Raw genomic sequence first — 18,371 nt, forward strand, 5'->3', positions numbered from 1 at the left:
GAGATGCTGAATGCCCAAGCCTTGGTGAAGGTAAGAGCTAGCCCCCTCTGAGGATCAAGCCTGCAGGAATTTTGCAAAGTCTGTTTGGGAAGCTCTTGTGGGGGTGAATCAGCTCTTTCTGATTTTGGTGCTACTCTGTTCAGTATTCCAATGCTGAGTTTGATCTGTTCAATCTGTGTCATACTGCCAGAGCATCTTGATCTTGCACTCATAGGAGAGAGTTTGTTAAAGGAAAATTGTGATGATATTTCTAGAATATGAGATAATAAATGCTGGGAAGGTCTAAGCAATACAGTGTCTATGCTTAGCCATCCAGGTTGCCAGGGTTGGGGTGGTGGTGGCATGGTTCCCTAGGCCCTAGTCCCACTTAATGTGCTCAAAGGGTGTGTATTACTGCTTGGGATTTTTGCATAGAGGCACCAGGAAAGGGGCTCTTTGTTTTGCTTATTTCATCTTTTCAAGCACTTACCCTTACACTCATTTTGTGCATGGGTATGTCTGTCCCTCCATGATTTAACTGCATAAAAGGAGGTTCTCTTGCCAGATAATTGGATTCTCTCAATGTTCCTGAGTTTTTATGAAGCCCACAAACCCTGTGTACAAAACAGCATCTTTCCATGGGGGCAGAAGACATGGATGATACATTTCATCTTCAGGTGAGCTTGGAATTCTTCCAGCCTGTGAGGTAGGAGCTGCTGAAAGCTTTTATCTTAAGATAGAATGAGGGTGTTATTCCTACCTCCAAATTTTGGGTTCTTTACATCTGGGAAGCAATATGCAGTCCTGATTAACCTTTTCTCAGTTTCTCCTGCCACCCATACCTTGCTGCAAATATGCTTCAAGAATGTTGAATTCTAAAAAGTACATAAATAGTACATAATTAGCTACTAAAATGTCATGTAATTTTTAAAGTAATCTGATGTAATGTAATCAACCACCAGGTGATTTTTGCCCACTCTATTGGATTATCAATGCTACTGTTCACCTTCAGTAACCTGGATAATCAAGAATTGGCTGCATTTGCCTTTGTGACAATTAGGAGAATTCTCTGCCCAACCGTAGTGATTTCAGGAGCAAGACTTTTAAAATCAAAGACTTAGAGTCAATCTCTGGACCTACCCCAAATTACCCCAAGACAAAAGGATGACATTGGGGTTTTACATAGGCAGCCTGGTTTAATGGCTAAGAATATGGACTTTGGAATCTGCTCACCTGGGAGACATGGAGACAACTGCGCCTTATTCATCAGGGTTACATTTGTACAGTTCTATATGCACAGCTCTCCCAGCACCAGCAAATTACCGTATAAATCAGCCATTGTTCTTTTTCCCAAGTGACTTGAGACAGTGACTGATGAACGGACCTAGAATGTGGATGCTTTCCATAACCACAGTGAGTTGAGCTCACCTGGAACATCCATTATCACCTTTTTCTTAAATAGTTTCATTTCTTCTTTCTTTCTCTCTCTGTTTTTTGTTTTGGTGTTGTCGTTGTTGTTGTTTTGTCATTTTAGGGCCACTCCTGTGGCATATGGAAGTTCCCAGGCTAGGAATCAGATTGGAGCGGCATCTGCCGGCCTACACCATGGGCACAGCAACTCCAGGTCCAAGCCACATCTGTGACCCACACCACAGCTTCCAGCAACACCAGATCCTTAACCCACTGAGTGAGGCCAGAATCGAACCCACATCCTTATGGATACTAGTAGGGTTCCTAGCCTGCTGAGCCAAAATGGGAACTCCAATATTTTCATTTCTTAATATAAATAGTAATATTTAATAATTTTAAAGAAAGAAGTTAGGTCATAGAGTCAGAGGCCAGGTTTTCCACAAAGCCTCTCTCAGTTTCTCTAGCTGGCACTGACCTTCATTTCTCTGATTCTAGGGCACATCAGGAGTACTCATGTGTGTCTATCAAGCCACTCACTACATGATGGATTTAAATCACTGGCAGTCACATCTTCTTTCTCCTATAGACAGAGAGTATCTCAATTTAGGCATGATTCCCTTTAATTATTTCTTTTCAATTTTGGAGTAAAGAAAGCATTTTCCTTTTATTTTTTGGCCACTCCTGCACCATGCAAAACTTCCCCCACCAAGGATCAGACCCATGCCACAGCAGCGACCCAAGCTGCTGCAGTAACAGCATGGGATCTTTAACCCACTGAACCACCAGAGAACTTCTGCCATGATGCTTGACTACACTCTCCATCTCTGACCCTAACAAAACTGGAGGGAGGAGAATCTTCAGCACCATCGGGAGTGATTTTCCCAGCCTCTGCCCTCCTGTCAGGGTGTAATTACCATCTGCCAGTCAGACTGCCTATTCTGAAAGGAGACCCCCCCTTCCCCCTCCTGTTTAGCAGCCCATACAGATTAGATGTTCCAATTCCCCAACTCAGGTTAAAGCACAATACTCGACAGAGCTCACAATTTAAACAAAATCAGCTTCAGTCCTTTATCACCCACAGTCTGATCCCTTGTAGATTAGTAGCCCTCCAATACTATGGAGCAACTGAGAGAAAGCAGTTTAAAAAAAAAAAAAAAGGTCAAATGATAGAGCTGAAAGTCTGGAAATGGGAAGGCTGGAATAATTCAAACGTGAGATTCCCAATCTCTGTAAACTGGACTTTTACTACATGTTCTTAACTGTTGTTATGAGAAACAAACCACAGCAGTTAATGTGTATATCTTAAGATTTTAACTTGCAATGAGTAAACTTGAATTTGTTTGTATAGTTTTCAAAGTGTTCTTCACACTAAGAAGCAGGAGGAATGGGTTCCTCCATATGAAATGGAGGAAAAGGGGTGATAATGACAAGACCAAGATAACACAAACACAAAGTCAGGACTAGAATTTAGTACTCTGAATTCAGTACATTTCCACATTTGGAAAGAAGCTGGTCTCAACAAGAGATCGGTCAGGACACAGAGTCAGTTAAGAAGACAGTGGCAAGGCCAGAGGCGGGTGTCAGAGGTGGCAACTGGGTGACAGAGGAGTTCTGAACAAGGTGCAGATCCAGGATAGCCATTCAGAGAAGCAGATCCCTGAAGCGGGTGTCATCCACCATCCAGCAAGGGGCTGTTGGCTGCCCTCTTTTGTAACAGGTAATGTCCTGGTTTGGAGACAGACTGGGTGGGGAAGCCAAAGGACTAGTTACAGCATTTGGTCACAGTACAGAGAAATGCAATGATAATAACAATAGCTGACAACAATGATGTTTTAGTAATATCCAGTGTCTGTGCAAATTAACCCAGTGATTTAGTTATCAGGTAATATTCATATTTGGTACATGGTAGACCAAGGATGAGAGGGTCACAGGTTTTTTCCAGGTCACAAGCTGACCAGGGAAGTCATGAATTCAGGTGCTGGTGGCTTCTAACTCTAGGCCTCACTTCTAAACATTAGATATTTATACCAGTAGATAAGTAGGTAGCAAGGTAGTGAGTTAGGTAGATGGATGGATGGATAGATGGATGGATGGATAGGTAGATAGATGATAGACAGATGATAGATAGATAGATAGATAGATAGATAGATAGATAGATAGATAGATAGATAGATATTGGTTCCTGTCAAGAAAGATAGTGAATTTTCCAGGTTTTTGAAAAGCAACCATGGCATAGGTGGGGCTCCCAGGTGTAGGATCCTGCAGGCAGAGCCCACACAGCTCAGGTGTGGTGAGTTCTCTGTTCTTCCGTGGTATAGTTTGGCTGCTTGGATTTCTTCAACTACCAATGGTGTCTTTGCTTGTTTGTCATATTTAGCTGCAGGTGTCTCAGAGCTGTTTTTCAAACTCAGGCTATCCAACAAAAATCAGGGTGCCCAGATAAAGTACTGGAGGCCTGATTAAACTTGGGTTTCAAAATTAATATCTCTTTAATTGAAGTATATCCCATGCCCCATTTATCAGAAATTCAAATTTAACTAGACTGCCTCTTTTTTTTTATTTTCTAAATCTAGAATCCTTATGCAGGGAAGATGCACGCTCATGGAGGTGATTCATTACTAGTGCCAAAATTCCAGGGTCTTGCTGATCAGTTCCTTGAAGGTTCCTGTCTCTGTGGGTGCAAACATGAGCTTTGCTGTTTCGAGTTCTGTTTCATTTGCTGGAGTCTCTCTTCCCTTTTCCGAGGATGTCCTCCTTCGTGTGTGTGTGTGAGTGTGTGTGTGCACGCGTGCAGGGAGCTTGGGCTGGTGGGTGAGATTCCTCCTGGAACTGGCAACAAAGAGCATTAAGACAAAGGGATCTTTCCAGTACAAACCTCAGCTTATGTGGCAAGGAGGTGAAAAGAGGATAAACAAACCTCAAGCCCAGTTTTGTTTCTCCTTACTGAACTGTCAACAAATTAGATGGTGAGTGCTTGTTATGTGTCAAACACTTGGAAAACCAAGATAGGTGGGATTAACGCCTCCCTCCTCATGGTTCACTGGAGGTGACAGAAACACACTCATTTGAGAGATGGTGTGAAAAGTGTGAACAGATAAAAGGAGGAACAGAATTCTGGACTTAATATTTATTGCAAAACCAGCTTATCACAGGTTAAGTTTAGCCAAACACAACACATTTTTCCACCACTGGCATCCCTACCTGTAGAATGATCTTTATTTGGTGAAACAAAACTGGTGATTTTCTCAAAAGTTGCTTTGCCTTTCTAAAGAAAAAAGGAAAAAAAAAAAAAAAAACCCTAGCACATTCAAATGTCACATGTTTGGGATCCATTAAGCTATCCCAGAGTCCAAATCTAGCTTCTCTCCTATTTTTTTGTAAATAAAGATTAACTGGAACACAGCCACGCTATCGGATCACAGAACTGAGTGGTCTCAGCTGAGGCCAGAGGGCTCTCAGCTGGGAAGATTTGCTGTTAGGCTCTTTCAGAAGCTGGCTGACCTTTGAACTCTGACACCAGGACTTAAGTATTGCTTTCTTTCCCACAAATATCCCCCAGTTTTATGCATTCTTTCATTTCATCACCTGGCAGTGATGCACCTTTGCTTTTAACTTTAATAAATGAAGCAAAACCAGTAAGACACTGTTCAGGTGAAAAAAATCCACTGGAACTTTAAATGAACGTGGGTGGGTCATGTGAGCCAAAAGGGCGGGAATGGCTGCTGGATATTCAGAGGAGGCTCGGGAGCTTTGATGCAGGCTGGCCACTGAGCTACAAGGAGGGATTTCTGCAGGGAGAGCCATACCAACAGTGAGTTTTTATTACTGCTTTTTTTAAACTCTAGTGTTGATTTAATTTCTTCTGTCCCCGCACAGCTCTAAGAATGTCTCCGCTGATTAGAGCTTACTTTGATAACTCTAACATCAATACAGTTTCCTATTCTGGCTTACACTTAAGAAACTCACTCTCTTTTCCAACCTCTAAGTTCAAGAGTTTCTGCTCAGTTGTGATGGAATAAAGATCCAAAGGGCCCCATTCTATTCTTCTGAGGGTTTCCTTCTTTAGTGAGGCAGAAAATTTTTAAATAATATGTGACAAAATAGAATCTAACAGAAGGTACCTGGAAATCATAGAGGGAGAATTCCTGGTGGCAAGGCACTGAGGCTTAGAAGAGAAAATGTTTATAAGATGGGGGAGGCGGGGAGGCTTTTCCGTCAGAGAAAGCTTCAGCAGAGGCACAGAGGGGTGAGAGAGCGGTGCTTGGTGCTCAGGACAGAGGGGTGCTTCCTGGGGATGTGGCTGGATTGCTGCAGAAGAGTAAAGTCAGAGGACTTTGCTTTCAAAGGAGCTTTAAGTTGAAGGTGCTGGAGTTATTTAAGGGTTTTGGACAAGGGGTGATCTAAGCAGATGTGCCTTTTATTTAGATGCTTCAAAGAAAGGAAATACTGGTGACCAGGACATTGAATGGACACTTCAGTGATCCTAGCTGAGAGATGAGGCAGGCAATAGTGAGGACAAAGAAGGAGAATACTTCTGGGGGAAAAAAGAAAGGTACTCCTCTTCACTTTACAGAAAATTCTGTGTCATTTATGTTAAAGTTTTCTCATTCTGAACCACATTTACATTCACATTAATTACTTAAAACAGAAGGATACTGGGGAGGTGGAGGATGCAAGGTTAATCCTAAAAGTAGGCATGGTTTTCAAGAAGTTTGTATCCCGGAACCTGATTTGTAGGCTGTAGAAACCAGAAGAGTCTTTGTCCTGGAGATCCTGGGGCAAACTTGAAGTCCTCTTCTAATTAGTTTTTCACCTTTGCTTGTGCCATCAAAGATTTGTTTTCTGTTCTCTGTTCTTGCGGAAGTATCTACTTTTTCTTTAACAAATTAGCACCTAAGGTTTATTCATTCCACCAACAGATGGTTCTGACACAGACAATCCTCCCCAGGAAAGTGTTTGGATTTTTAATCAGGATGTTCTTGGCCCACACAGAATTCTTCCCCAGGCTGTGTAAATAGCTGGAGGCCTTGAAGCATTTCAATGAGGTTTGGGTGGCAAATGCACTTGCCCCCCCCCCCCCCCCCCCGGTGCTTTTCCTGTGCCACACTCAGCACCTTCCAAATGCCGGAGATGTGGCTGAAATCCTTGCTGGAAAGGCTGCCTTGCAGAACCGAGGTTTATTCTGAACCTGTGACCATGAGGGATTTTAGAAGGAAAGTGGCTCTCCACCCAATGCTGGTGGGAAGAGGTCAATCAACTTGCTGGCCTCGAGTGCTTACAGTTCAGTGTTCACACTCAGATTTGCCTGACAAGGTAGTGAAAACAGGGTGCACCCCTCAAAGCCCAAGTCCTTTTATATACCAATTTATATAGCATAATGTAGCCACCATGTCACCAGCAAGGAGAGACCCAGGCTACACCAGGTAGGTGGTCAGGCACACGTAAGTCTCCAGGTTACTCAGTCGTGTTCTCATTAGACACCCATCTTCCTCTCCATGTGATTATTTTAGGCCTTGATCTCTGCCAAATAGCATTCAGTTCCAACTGTATGCAAACAGCTGTGCCAGGGTTGAAAGAGTGCTGAAGAGGGTCCAGAGAGCATGGATCCCTTCTAAGAGACAGGGGCTGTCCTAGACACTGAGGATGAAAAATGCATTTCCCACCAGCCCCATTGTCTTGGATGGCATATCCTGGGGTGCAATAGCTCCAAGAGGGGCTGAGACCCAGAATGAGGCCCCAGAGGCAGGATCAACCCAAATGCTTTGGACCCATTCATGAAGGAAGAGACTCAGGATGCGGGTGGGTGTCACGAGCCAGAAGAGGAAGTTCATAACCCATTCCGGAGACACATGAGCTGCTTTGTGTCACTCCTGACACTCATATCCTGGTACAGTTGTGTAACTCGACTTCTGTCCACTGCTGCTGAATAAAAATGCGGAGACAGAATTTTGGGCTAAGTAGAAACTTCTTCTTGTCCAGCCTCCTAGATGGAGGCATATTATACAGTCCTAGGTTTCTGGGCTCCAGTTTGAAAGAGATCACACACAGCAACAACCCAAGAAAAGTGTGGGTAGGTGGTGGGTTTTTTGTAGGACTTTTTCATCACCTACTCCTTCAACAGTTGGTTTTTCAGATTTTGATAATCATCACAACCACCCAGGGCAGCACTTAGTGTGGCTGAGAAACCAGCCTCAGCATCACTTGAGAGCTTGTTAGAAACACAGATTCACAGATCCCACCCAGACCTACCCAGTCACAATCTCTTCTCTGATTTAATGACCCCTCCAGGTGATTCTGATATGCTCAAGTTTGAGAATGCCTAACCCAAGAATAGTCACTAAAAATACAGGTTCTTGAGTAACATTTACAGAAATTCTGAATCAATCAGGTGATCGGATGTTTGGCCAACCATTGCTACCCCTCTATGGGCCACACCCTTGTGGTCCCAGTCACCCCTAAGCAGGCTTCAGCTTGTTTTCTGACCATCCTCTCCACATGACCAGGGTCCCTTGGGCCTATATTCAACCCCTCATTGTGTCATTTTCTATCTCTGATCTTCTCTGAGCCTCAGTGATTGCATCAATAAAATAGGAGCAGTAATACTAACAATGTAGCGTCTCAGGATTAGAGATGATGTGTGTGAACTGTCTGGTGCAGCTCCTGACCCTTGGTGTCTTAGCTCAGGCTGTTAGAACAACAAAGTGCTACAGCCTGAGTGACTTAGGAACAAGGGAAATTTCTCACAGTTCCAGAGGGTAGAAGTCATGGTGTCAGCGTGCTTGGGTTCTAAGGAGAACTGTCTTCCTGGTTGCAGAATACCAACTTCTCATACTGTCACATGGGAGAATAAAAACTCTTTGGGACCCTTTATAAGAGCACCAATCCAGAGTTTCCATCATGGCTCAGCGGTAATGAACCAGACTAGTACCCATGAGACACAGGTTCCTTCCATGATGTAGCTCAGTGGGTTAAGTGGGTCCAGGGTTGCCTGTGACCTGTGGTGTAGGTCATGGATGCAATTCAAATCCCAGGTTGTTGGTGGCTGTGGTGTAGGCCAGAAGCTGCAGCTCCAAATTGACCTCTAGCCTGGGAACATCCATATGCTGTGTGGGGAAAAAAAAGCAAAACAAAACAAAACAAAACAAAAACCCCAAAACCAAAGCACTAATCCCATTCCTGAGTGTTCTACCCTCATGACCCAATCACCTCCCAAGGCCCCATCTCCTAACACCATCACTTTGGGTGTAGAATTTCCACATGTCAATAGGGGGGGGGGCACAAACATTCAGTCCATAACACTTGGAAATAGGCAATAGCTGACAGCTCTCAAACCTCTTGTCCTGGGCCCAAGTCCCTGCTAGTTACACTGCATGGTTACCAGAGAAACTGCCCCTGAAGTATTTGGTAATCAACATGCCCCGTTTCGGGGTCAAACTGGCTAAACGAATGGTGCAAGGCATGCAAATAGTGTGCCATGGTGGAGGGCTTCTGAACTCTGTGACCTCCTTTCCCTGTCCTTAGCTTCCTCATCCAGGGCCATGTATAGTCAGCATGGTTTGCATTCCTTCAAGTAGCAAATGTCCCTCCTACTTCCTCTCTGCCCAGGACACACCTGTATTTGGCTCTACCTGTAGCCCATGGCCCAGCACAAAGGCCTCCAATCTGGTTGCAGACTGGTGCAGAAGGATGTTGGGAAGATTTCCTGTCTAGATTGGGATATTGGATGGGATCCCTGTAGGACCCCTTCCTAATCTCCGAGGCCAGGGTTGACCCAGCACTACTTGGCTGGATGCCCAAGTGGCTCTTAAGATCTTGCAAGCAGACATCTCTTCTGAAAGGTCATTCTTGATTGAGTGATCCCATTTCAACACAATGCCACTCAATGCCTCTCTCAGTATATTCCTGGTATATCAAGGCTGCCTTCAAGAATAGAATCTGCCAACAAAATCCTGTCCTTTTATTTGGGCTGGAGTGACATTGGCTTTTCATTTTTTTCCAATCAGTTTGTCTAAAATGATGCTAACTAGTCCTTGGAGCTTGGGATTCATGCATTCTCTCCCCTCCCTCCCTGTCCTCCATACACACTACTTGAAAGAAAAAGTATTCTAGAACTCAGGAAAAAAAAAAAAAAAAAAAAAAAAAAAAAAAAAAAAAAAAAAAACAAACATAGCTCCACTTGCTGTAAGAAAGTCTTGAATCCAAGTTCATGATTTACTCCAATATGGTAAAAAGTGCTTTCTTCTGAGATTTCAGCTGACTGTTACCACTGGCAAATTAAACAGTCAAACTGTCACTATCAGAAGTGAATACAGTTGACATTAGCCTTAATAACTGATGCCTGCACGAGAAAGTCTGAGTAGGAATGCAGATCACGAGGACTGGCAGGTGAGGAGGTGCTCCCTGTAGAGAACAGACTTAGCACAACCATCAGGTGGATCAGTTGCCCTGAAGAAGCCAGGAGACTGTGATGAGGTGTCCACACTTAGGAAATTACTCTGGGTTCACTGCCTTGCAGCTAAATTGAGTGTTGGGTAAATTCTGAACTCCTCTTAGCCAAGAAACAGCCCCTCCTGTTTTCTTAGCACTGAGGCTTATGACTGTGAGTTGGTTTTGAGAATGCTCAGAAACAATCAAAACACGGAATCTTCCAGGGTCTCCAATCCAGCCTCCTCCACATAACTTATGACTTCAACTTCTGTCTCACTGGAACCGGTTTTCTGCAAAACAAACCACCCTTGCCTTTTAGAGAATGTTTGGATCCTCTGAATTTCTTTACAATGAGTGTCAAGTCAGTTTTGCTTAGAAAAATGTTCACTGAAGAAAATGTGGAAAATGAAGTGGGAAGAAGGCCAAAAACACTCATAAATGCCTCTCGAACACAGCCCACTGTTTCTCTTCATCCCTTTTTCTAAATATAAAGTTATCTTTACAGTTATGTGAAGTCAAACGGATTAAGAGCTTTACGAATGGGTTTCATTCTATGTAACATCACATAGTATTTTAAGTTACATATAGGAGTTCCCTGGTGCCTAGTGGTTAAGGATTTGGCCATCATCACTGATGTGGTACAGGTTTGATCGCTGGCATGGGAACTTGCACTGTGGGCATGGCCATATATAGTCAGCCCTCCATACCCACAGGCTTCACCCTTTTACATAGTGAATTGAGCATCTGTGGATCAGGGTCTCCTTGGTAGACCATTCTCTCTGAAGATGCTGAGAGGTGACTTAGGCTCTTTGGCTGCTTCATTGTGAATAGCTCCAACGTACACCATCCATACTTTACTACAGTCTTCCCTTATACTTGGGTATTATGTCCAATTTTGGCTATTACTTGTTTCGAGTTTTGCTTTGTTTTATTTTTTTGGCCACAGCGTGCAGTGGCTTGATGTGGGAATCTCAGTTCCCAGACCAGGGATTGAACCCAGGGCCACAGCAGTGAAATCACTGAATCCTAACCATTAGACCCTGAGGGAACTCCCCAATTTTAGCTACTATAAGTAATATGGATATTTATTACAAAATCCATGACCAAAGAAACACCTCCTGTAAGAGATCATATTCCTCAACTTCCTTTACTCAACACATTTTTAATACCTGCTCTGCCCTGGACGCTGCGTCATGTATGACAACAGCCATGGTCTCGGCCTTACATACTTCAATAGTTTGTGTCCTACTTAATCTTGGAGGAACCCTCTCTGGTTACCAGTCTCTAACAAACTGAAAGCTCAGAATAAGAGGTATTTTTGTGTTTTTTGTTTGTTTGCTTTTTAGGGCTACACCTGCAGCACATGGAGGTTCCTAGGCTAGGAGTCCAATCAGAGCTACAGCTGCCAGCCTACGCCACAGCTACAGCAACTCAAGATCCAACCCATGTCTGCAAACTATACCACAGCTCATGGCAATGCCAGATCCTTACCTTAAACCACTGAGCAAGGCCAGGATCGAACCCACAACCTCATGGTTCCTAATCAGATTTGTTTCCACGGCACCATGATGGCAACTCCAGAATAAGAGCTTTTTAAAGCCTTTTTTTCATCGCTGAGCCCCCTCCTCCACCCTCCCCTCCTCCCTCATATCTCTCTATTGAAGGTTACAAAGCACTTTCCAACTCAGTTTTTGACTGAATAAGCAAAAACTTGCTTAACAGCAGCTCTGGGAGGGCAGATCCCTTCCAAATCCCAGATTCTGGGGACCACCGCCAAACTCAGAGGTGCAAGTGATGAAAAGCAGATGGTTTCCTTTCCCACGGGCTGAAGTATTCCCAGTAGTTAGCCCATAGCACTAAGGGGTCCCGTGTCGTCCTTATAGCAGAGGCCCCAGCAGTGGGTTGGACAGGTTCTGCCTTTTGACACAGGAGCCAGACACTGGCCTGGCTGTGTACGGATCTGTCCTGAGCCCCATGTGGAGGATGTAAGTGGTAGAACTGACAGAAGGAGGTGACACTTCAGTTTCCCAATTCTGCCTGCTCTCCCCTCATCCCAAGCCTCTCCCTCACCCCCTGCCTCCCTCCCTCCCTGATTTGTTTTTACCTGACACCTGCCATGTGAGAACAGAGCATGTTGTCCTGAGGAGCCTGGCAGGGTTGGGCTCTGACATAAATCTTTGGCTTATTCTGAAACCAGTTTGTCTACCCCAACTTGTTCTTTTGCACACATGACTTGATTTTAATTAACAGAAAGCCACACGCTTACACTGTGAGCACTTAAACCAGTTTCTTTGCCATCCTGGGAATGTTCAAGGAAATCTTTGGGGGCTCTGAAGTGAAATGAGATCCCACATTAAGATGTTTCATTAAGAGGCCGGGACAAACAACTTCAGCCTGCCACTGCAACTACATGTAATCTGTCACAGACAAGTAAGCGACAGCAAGGTGGGACAGACAGCTCGGATTCATGCAACCAGGAACATATGTCACAGTGAGCCACACTCTTTCCGACAAAGCTATGGGTATACAGCCGGCCATTCTCCTGATGAGGGAGACCACCAGGGTGGAACTAAGGGCAGCCTGATCCTTTGACTAGTCTCGATGCTCTGCTTCACTAGGTCAGTAACTGTCATCACCTAAATTATTCCAATCACCCCAACTGTAACTCAGAAGAAAGGTCACCACTTACTGCAGTGATCCATTTTGGTGAGTGTTTGTTTGATCGACTCAAGCTGTCCCAAAATCAGTCACCAATGACTCATGAGTCACTTTAGCAGAGAGAAAACAAAATGTGTTAACATTGCTTGATGAGTTCCTGTTGTGACTTAGTGGTAACGACCCCAACTAGTATCCATGAGGATGCGAGTTCAATCCCTGGCTTCACTCAGTGGGTTAAGGATCCGGCATTGCCATGAGCTATGGTGTGTCTTGCTGGCATGGCTTGGATCCCTTCTTGCTGTGGCTGTGGTGTAGGTCAGCAGCTGCAGCTCCAATTCAACCCCTAGCCTGGGAACTTCCATATGCTGCAGGTGCAGCCCTAAAAATAGGCCAAAAAAAAAAAAAAAAAAAAAAAAAAAGGGTTGCCTGATGAGGCTCTGCAGACTCCAGGTTCTGGGCCGAATCTGGCTTGTGGCCTATTTTGGTAAAGTTTTATTGGCCAGAGCCATTTACGTGTTGTCTGTGGCTATTTCCACACCACAGTGGTGGCAGGATAAACCATTTGGTCCTTAAATATTTACTATCTGGCTCTTTATAGAAAGCTGGCTGGCTCTGATCTAAATAACCATTCAATTTTGTGGTAGATTTGACAAACAATGTGCAACAGACTGAACATCATAAGACATTGCTGAGAGAAATGAAAGAAACCTAAATAAAGAGAGTAAGATACTGTGTTTACAGATCTGAAGACTCATTCTGTTAAGGTGTCACTTCTCACCAAGTGTACCTATAATACAATACGATCCTGGTCAGGAGCCCAGCAGCTGTTTTTGCAGAAAATGATTAACTAGTTCTTATAGTTACATGGAAATAAAAAGGACCTAGGATGACCAAAATAACTTTGAAAAAAAATCATGTCCAGAAGCCTTACACCACCTATCTCTCCAGGTTTACAATAAAGCTATAGTCATCAAGACAGTATTGTGTTGGCTTCAAGAAAGACAAACAGATCAATGAAATGGAGTAGACAGTCCAAAATTAGATGTACACATATATGGACAACTGATTTTGCAACAGAGATGCCAAGACAATTCACCAGAGAAAGGATGTTTTCTTCTACCCTGTAATGCTAGAGCAATTGGATAGCTACCTGTAGGTGAACATCCATTTAAGCCTAAGTGCTCAGAGTAGTTAACAGAACCTAAAGAAACATATTTGGGGAAATCATTTGCCTTCTCTATGGTTCTTTATACCAAGGAACTAGGAAAAATTCCTCTGAAAAACTTTATTGAGGGGGGTATGGTACCTGCATGCAGAAACATGGATTCTTAAAACATCAGGGCTGAACTGAACATTGGTACAACTCATCTCTGCCCCTTACTGTACCAAAAAGGAAGTCAGGGCTCATGGGGTTGAAGGAATTGCCCAATGTCAGTTAAGAGATGGCTGATAGAAAATAAAACTTCAAGTATGACAGGTGAGGATATTCATATTTGAGTAGTACTTTTGCGATACTCAAAGACTAGAATGAATATATATTAACAAATCAATCAGGAATTCCTGTCATGGTGTAGCAGAAACGAATCTGATTAGGAACCATGAAGTTTCGGGTTCGATCCCTGGCCTCACTCAGTAGGTTAAGGATCCAGCGTTGCCGTGAGCTGTGGTGTAGTTCACAGAGGCGGCTCGGATCTGGCATTGCTGTGGCTCTGACGTGGGCTGGCAGCAACAGCTGCAATTAGACCCCTAGCCTGGGAACCTCCATATGCCACCAGTGTGGCCCTAAAAGGACAAAAGACAAAACAATAACAATAAAAACCAAATGAATCAGCCAAAAAGCAAAAGAACTAAAGCAATTAAAGGCGTCTGGCCTCCTCAGGGACACAGAAAACGAGTGATCCACTGACAGACCCCTGAGCACCCAACCGTGGGTAGATAGGACATACCATAAGAACCTTCAATATTACCTCATGGTTGATGCTTACAAAGAAATCTTTAATATTAGTTTTTGGCGCTGGAACAGGTGGAAATAACTTGGTCCATAAGTGGCATCTGAAAGCAGAGTAAAGGAGGGAAGTAGATGAGCAAGAACATCTTTCTTGTCCTTAAATATCTACTCTAAAAAATTGACCTCTTTAGTCCCAGGACCTGCCATTTTGTAAATTCAAAATCTTTCTTGACCAAAACTTCCAAATATCTACATTGTAATAATAGTTGAAGACGTTGGAGGTACCGAAAGGCTCTGATGTGACTTCTGAGTCATCCAAAAAAGACAAGAGTGCAGCTGCTTCATGTTGGTGCTTGTTACCAGGCCTAATTTCTGAAAACAATGTACACAGAGTGTGTGGTGCCCCATAGTTACCTAAGATGCTGGCATGCAGCCCTCCTCCACTGAGCTGGCTCTCAGTGTTTACTTTCCTTATCCTCTCCTTTGACCTGGCCTCTCTCAGTGGGTTAAGGATCCAGCGTTGCCGTGAGCTGTGGTGTGGGTCACAGACAAGGCTCGGATAGAAATAAAACTTCAAGTATGGACAGGTGAGGACACTCTATTGATGCCAGATGATAGAACATTTATAATAATAAAGCTGGAGTTCTCATTGTGCCTTAGTAGGTTACAAACCCAACTAGTATCCATGAGAATGTGGGTTCAATCCCTGGCCTCCTCAGTATTGCCATGAGCTGTGGTATATGTTATAGACACAGCTCAGATCCGGCATTGCTGTGGCTGTGGTGTAGGCCTGCAGCTGAAGCTCCAATTGGGCCCCGAGCTTGGGAACTCCAATTGGGCCCCGAGCTTGGGAACTTCCATATGCTGCAGGCCCTAAAAAGCAAAGAAATAAAAAATAAAATAGAAGCTGTTTAAAATAAAAGTCATCTTCTAAATTTTGAAAGGGCTAAGCCAGAGCATGTTCTGAGCCTCCTAAGTGGCCAGTTTACTGGACTCATCAAAATGGATAAGAAGTCCCAGTAGGGCCCTTTGCAGGCTCTCAAACTGGTCAGCAGATCTGCATGATACTTCTAGAATCGGTGTCTGACCTAGGGACAATCAACTCAGGGGCCAGATGAGTGAAGGGCTAGGCTGGGAGCTAGTAGCTGGGCATGAAAACACAGGAGGTACTACAGTGACCTCAGTGTCCAGACCAGAGAGATTTCTTCCTTTACTGGAGATGGAACAGACATGCCCCAGTAGCCCCACACAGGCATCCAAGTGCTGAGTAAATGGAAGTCAAGGAACCAAAAGACCTCACATGTAAAAACCTTCATAGAAAGTAACAAACAGACTGTTGGCAGCATCAAGAAGGTGTATGTCATGGCTGATGACTACGTTTCAGTAAACCGCCAACTGTTTCCCAGATTTTCTTATGGTCCACACTCATCTTGGAAAGGCGTAAAATTATTCTAAACCCACCTATTAACAAGAACCTTCTGTCTAGTAGATACACGGCAAGAGTGTGAAAAATTCAATATTCAGACCCCAATGGGAACACCCAAATATAAAGAATACCTACATCCTGCATATGAGTGAGACAATTAACAGGATGAAGCAGGCGGCTGCTGTAAGCACAATAAGGAGCCATTCCATCCAGGGCTTCTGCTTATCGTTTCCTAATGAAAGAAGAAAAAAAAGAAAAGAAATCAGAGCTATATTTAGCAGTAGATAGGAGAAAGGACCATACTGGGACATCAGAAAGCTTGGCTTTCAGTTGGAGCTACTGGTGATGCTGAGTAAGTAGCTTTACCTTCCTGGGTCTTAGGTTTCTGAGCTGGAGGAGTGGGAAACAGCAATGAGACCACTCCTTCAAGTATTACTGAGTCAATCAGCAGTTATAGTTGGGTACATTCTACATACTATGCCGCCTAGAACTTAGAGCTTCTCAGCTTTTGGTGAGGAGTAAGGTTTTTAGATGGAAAATCCACACAAATGTAAACCTATTTAGTAACTTAAGTGCACTATAATCGAAAAAGTTTTAAAAATTGGACTTTCAGAGGAGGTAAAGTAGACAATAATACATGCATTTAAAGAGGGTATTAGACTTTGTTGTAAATACTTTACAATCTTAATTTTCCTCAGAACACCCCTTACCATTGTGTCCATTTCACAGATAGAAAAATAGAAGCTAACTGCCACGTGTCGGTACAGAAAGTATGAATACACCACCACTGCATGCCACCCACCTCACTGGTAACATTTGCTTCTAATCTACACTAAAGGATAGATTCTTCTATGGGCTTTGATGATAGTTTTGGGGTTTGTGTGATTTTTTTTTTTTTTAATGTACTGGAAATGCAAATGGTGTTTAAAAGGTAACATGCTTGCTAAGCTGCATGATTCATTTTTAGAGAAGAATGCAAATCTTGAGTTCCCTTTCTGAATATGTGGGTCCTTTCTGTGTTCGTTCATTCCTTTATTCACCCATTTAACCAGTATTTATGGGGCTCCGATGATATGTTGGGCACTGGACAAGTTGCTGGGAGATAGGGGAAAAAGAGCCCAGGGAGCCCTGCCCTCCTGTTGTAGAGAGGAGATGTCACTAAGCAAATAAAGACGTAGGTAATTTAGCAACAGCAGCTCCCACTGCAGAGGTGATACACACACACTGCACCGGAGAGGCAGGTCCCAGTCCTTGGTTTGCTCTTAAATGTTTCTTTTATAAAATAAGAAGTGAATGTAAGTGGCATTTTCGAGTCCTTGTAAATATCTTAAGACTTCCCCAACCCCCAAATATTTAAAATTCAGATCTTTCAAGGTATCCAGAGGGGGAGATGTCAGTGGTAGTGATTTCAACATTGCTTGAGCTCTTGCCCTTTTTTTTTTTTTTTTTTTTTTTTTGGCCTCCTGAGAACTCTTACTTGGAGTTTGCCTTCTACCTCTCAAAAGTTTTACTCTCACCTCCTTCATCTCTTCCCTTCTGCCTCCAAATATTCATAGAGTCCTTTATCTTAAATAAGTCCCTTCTTTGCTCCGCCATCTCTCCCCTTGATCATCAAATGACTTCTTGCTTTATTTCCCAGCCCACGTTTCTTGTGTTAGGGATTCAGGCTGCTTCATTTTCCCATCTCAGAAAACATGTGTTAAATGACTGGTGGCTTCCTCCTAGTGGAATCCAAGGAGACAGTCGGTTCCTTTCTCCAATGATATTTCTCCTGACCTCCCCCCAGAATTTCAGGCTTGATGGCTGCCCCCGCCTAGAAACAAAGTCATTGGTTCCTTTACCTAAATGTCCTCTTCTTCAATACCATGTCCTTCTCCCCTTTTAAATTTCAACTGAACCCTCTCAGCTCAGACTTGACCCTTTGGTATTTTCCACTATGGTCCTGGAAATTTGAAAAGTTGTTGAGCCCAGATTCATCTTTTAATTCCATGGAGTCCACTCCTACATCTTTGTTCCTGCCCAGACCTGACATGCAGTTCCACATCTAGATCTGAAACCCACCAGGATGTGTCTCAAAGCTGACAAAGTTCAAAACCAAAATCACAGCCTTCGTCGCATCAAATTTCCCTCACTAACATCCCCTTGGTCTTCACTCTTCCAAGTTCCCACACAGAATCCTTGAAAGTCACTTTGATTTTCCCCATGCTCTGCAGCCCTGCCCTCGTTCCCTCATCTGCTTGGTTTGCACCATTCCCTCATGGCCAACCCTAAGCACAAGAAAGGAACACTTCTATCTGATGAACCCATGCTTGCCTAGTCTAGAAACCTGGTTCTTTTCCCAGATGGTTGAGGGCTTCAGTTTCCTCATCTGTAAAAACAAGGGAGTTAAAATATGGCCCTTAAAAAGACTCTAAATCCAGCACACTCACTAGTACCACTGGCTCAATCCAGGGCATTGTTGGTCTGCGTATACTTGCCTCTCCCAAAATTGATTTTAGTCTGTTTTCATTGGTGAAAGTTCAA

At 43.7% G+C, this 18,371-nt stretch overlaps 2 protein-coding genes across 4 annotated transcripts in view; one reads left to right on the forward strand and one right to left on the reverse strand.

The window, feature by feature from the left end:
- The window catches only part of TRNT1 (tRNA nucleotidyl transferase 1), an 88,220-nt gene continuing 74,948 nt past the window's right edge, over positions 5,100-18,371 (forward strand). The window contains exon 1 of one of the 2 annotated variants that reach the window (XM_021069269.1): positions 5,100-5,200. The gene's annotated coding sequence lies outside the window, so the exon portion shown is untranslated. The remainder of the gene's footprint in view (positions 5,201-18,371) is intronic. The other variant, XM_021069271.1, reaches the window with a different exon arrangement.
- The window catches only part of IL5RA (interleukin 5 receptor subunit alpha), a 41,028-nt gene continuing 31,105 nt past the window's right edge, over positions 8,449-18,371 (reverse strand). The window contains exons 10-12 of one of the 2 annotated variants that reach the window (XM_013981906.2): positions 15,984-16,080; positions 14,442-14,526; positions 8,449-10,106 (exon numbers count right to left, since the gene is read on the reverse strand). In XM_013981906.2, the coding sequence (XP_013837360.1) occupies positions 10,020-10,106; positions 14,442-14,526; positions 15,984-16,080 (269 nt within the window). In that variant the 3' untranslated portion in view covers positions 8,449-10,019. Of the gene's footprint in view, positions 10,107-14,282; positions 14,527-15,983; positions 16,081-18,371 lie in introns of those variants that run through there. The other variant, XM_021069274.1, reaches the window with a different exon arrangement.

The sequence above is a fragment of the Sus scrofa genome, chromosome 13, assembly GCF_000003025.6.
Source record: "Sus scrofa isolate TJ Tabasco breed Duroc chromosome 13, Sscrofa11.1, whole genome shotgun sequence".
In the NCBI taxonomy this organism is placed as follows: Eukaryota; Metazoa; Chordata; class Mammalia; order Artiodactyla; family Suidae; genus Sus; species Sus scrofa.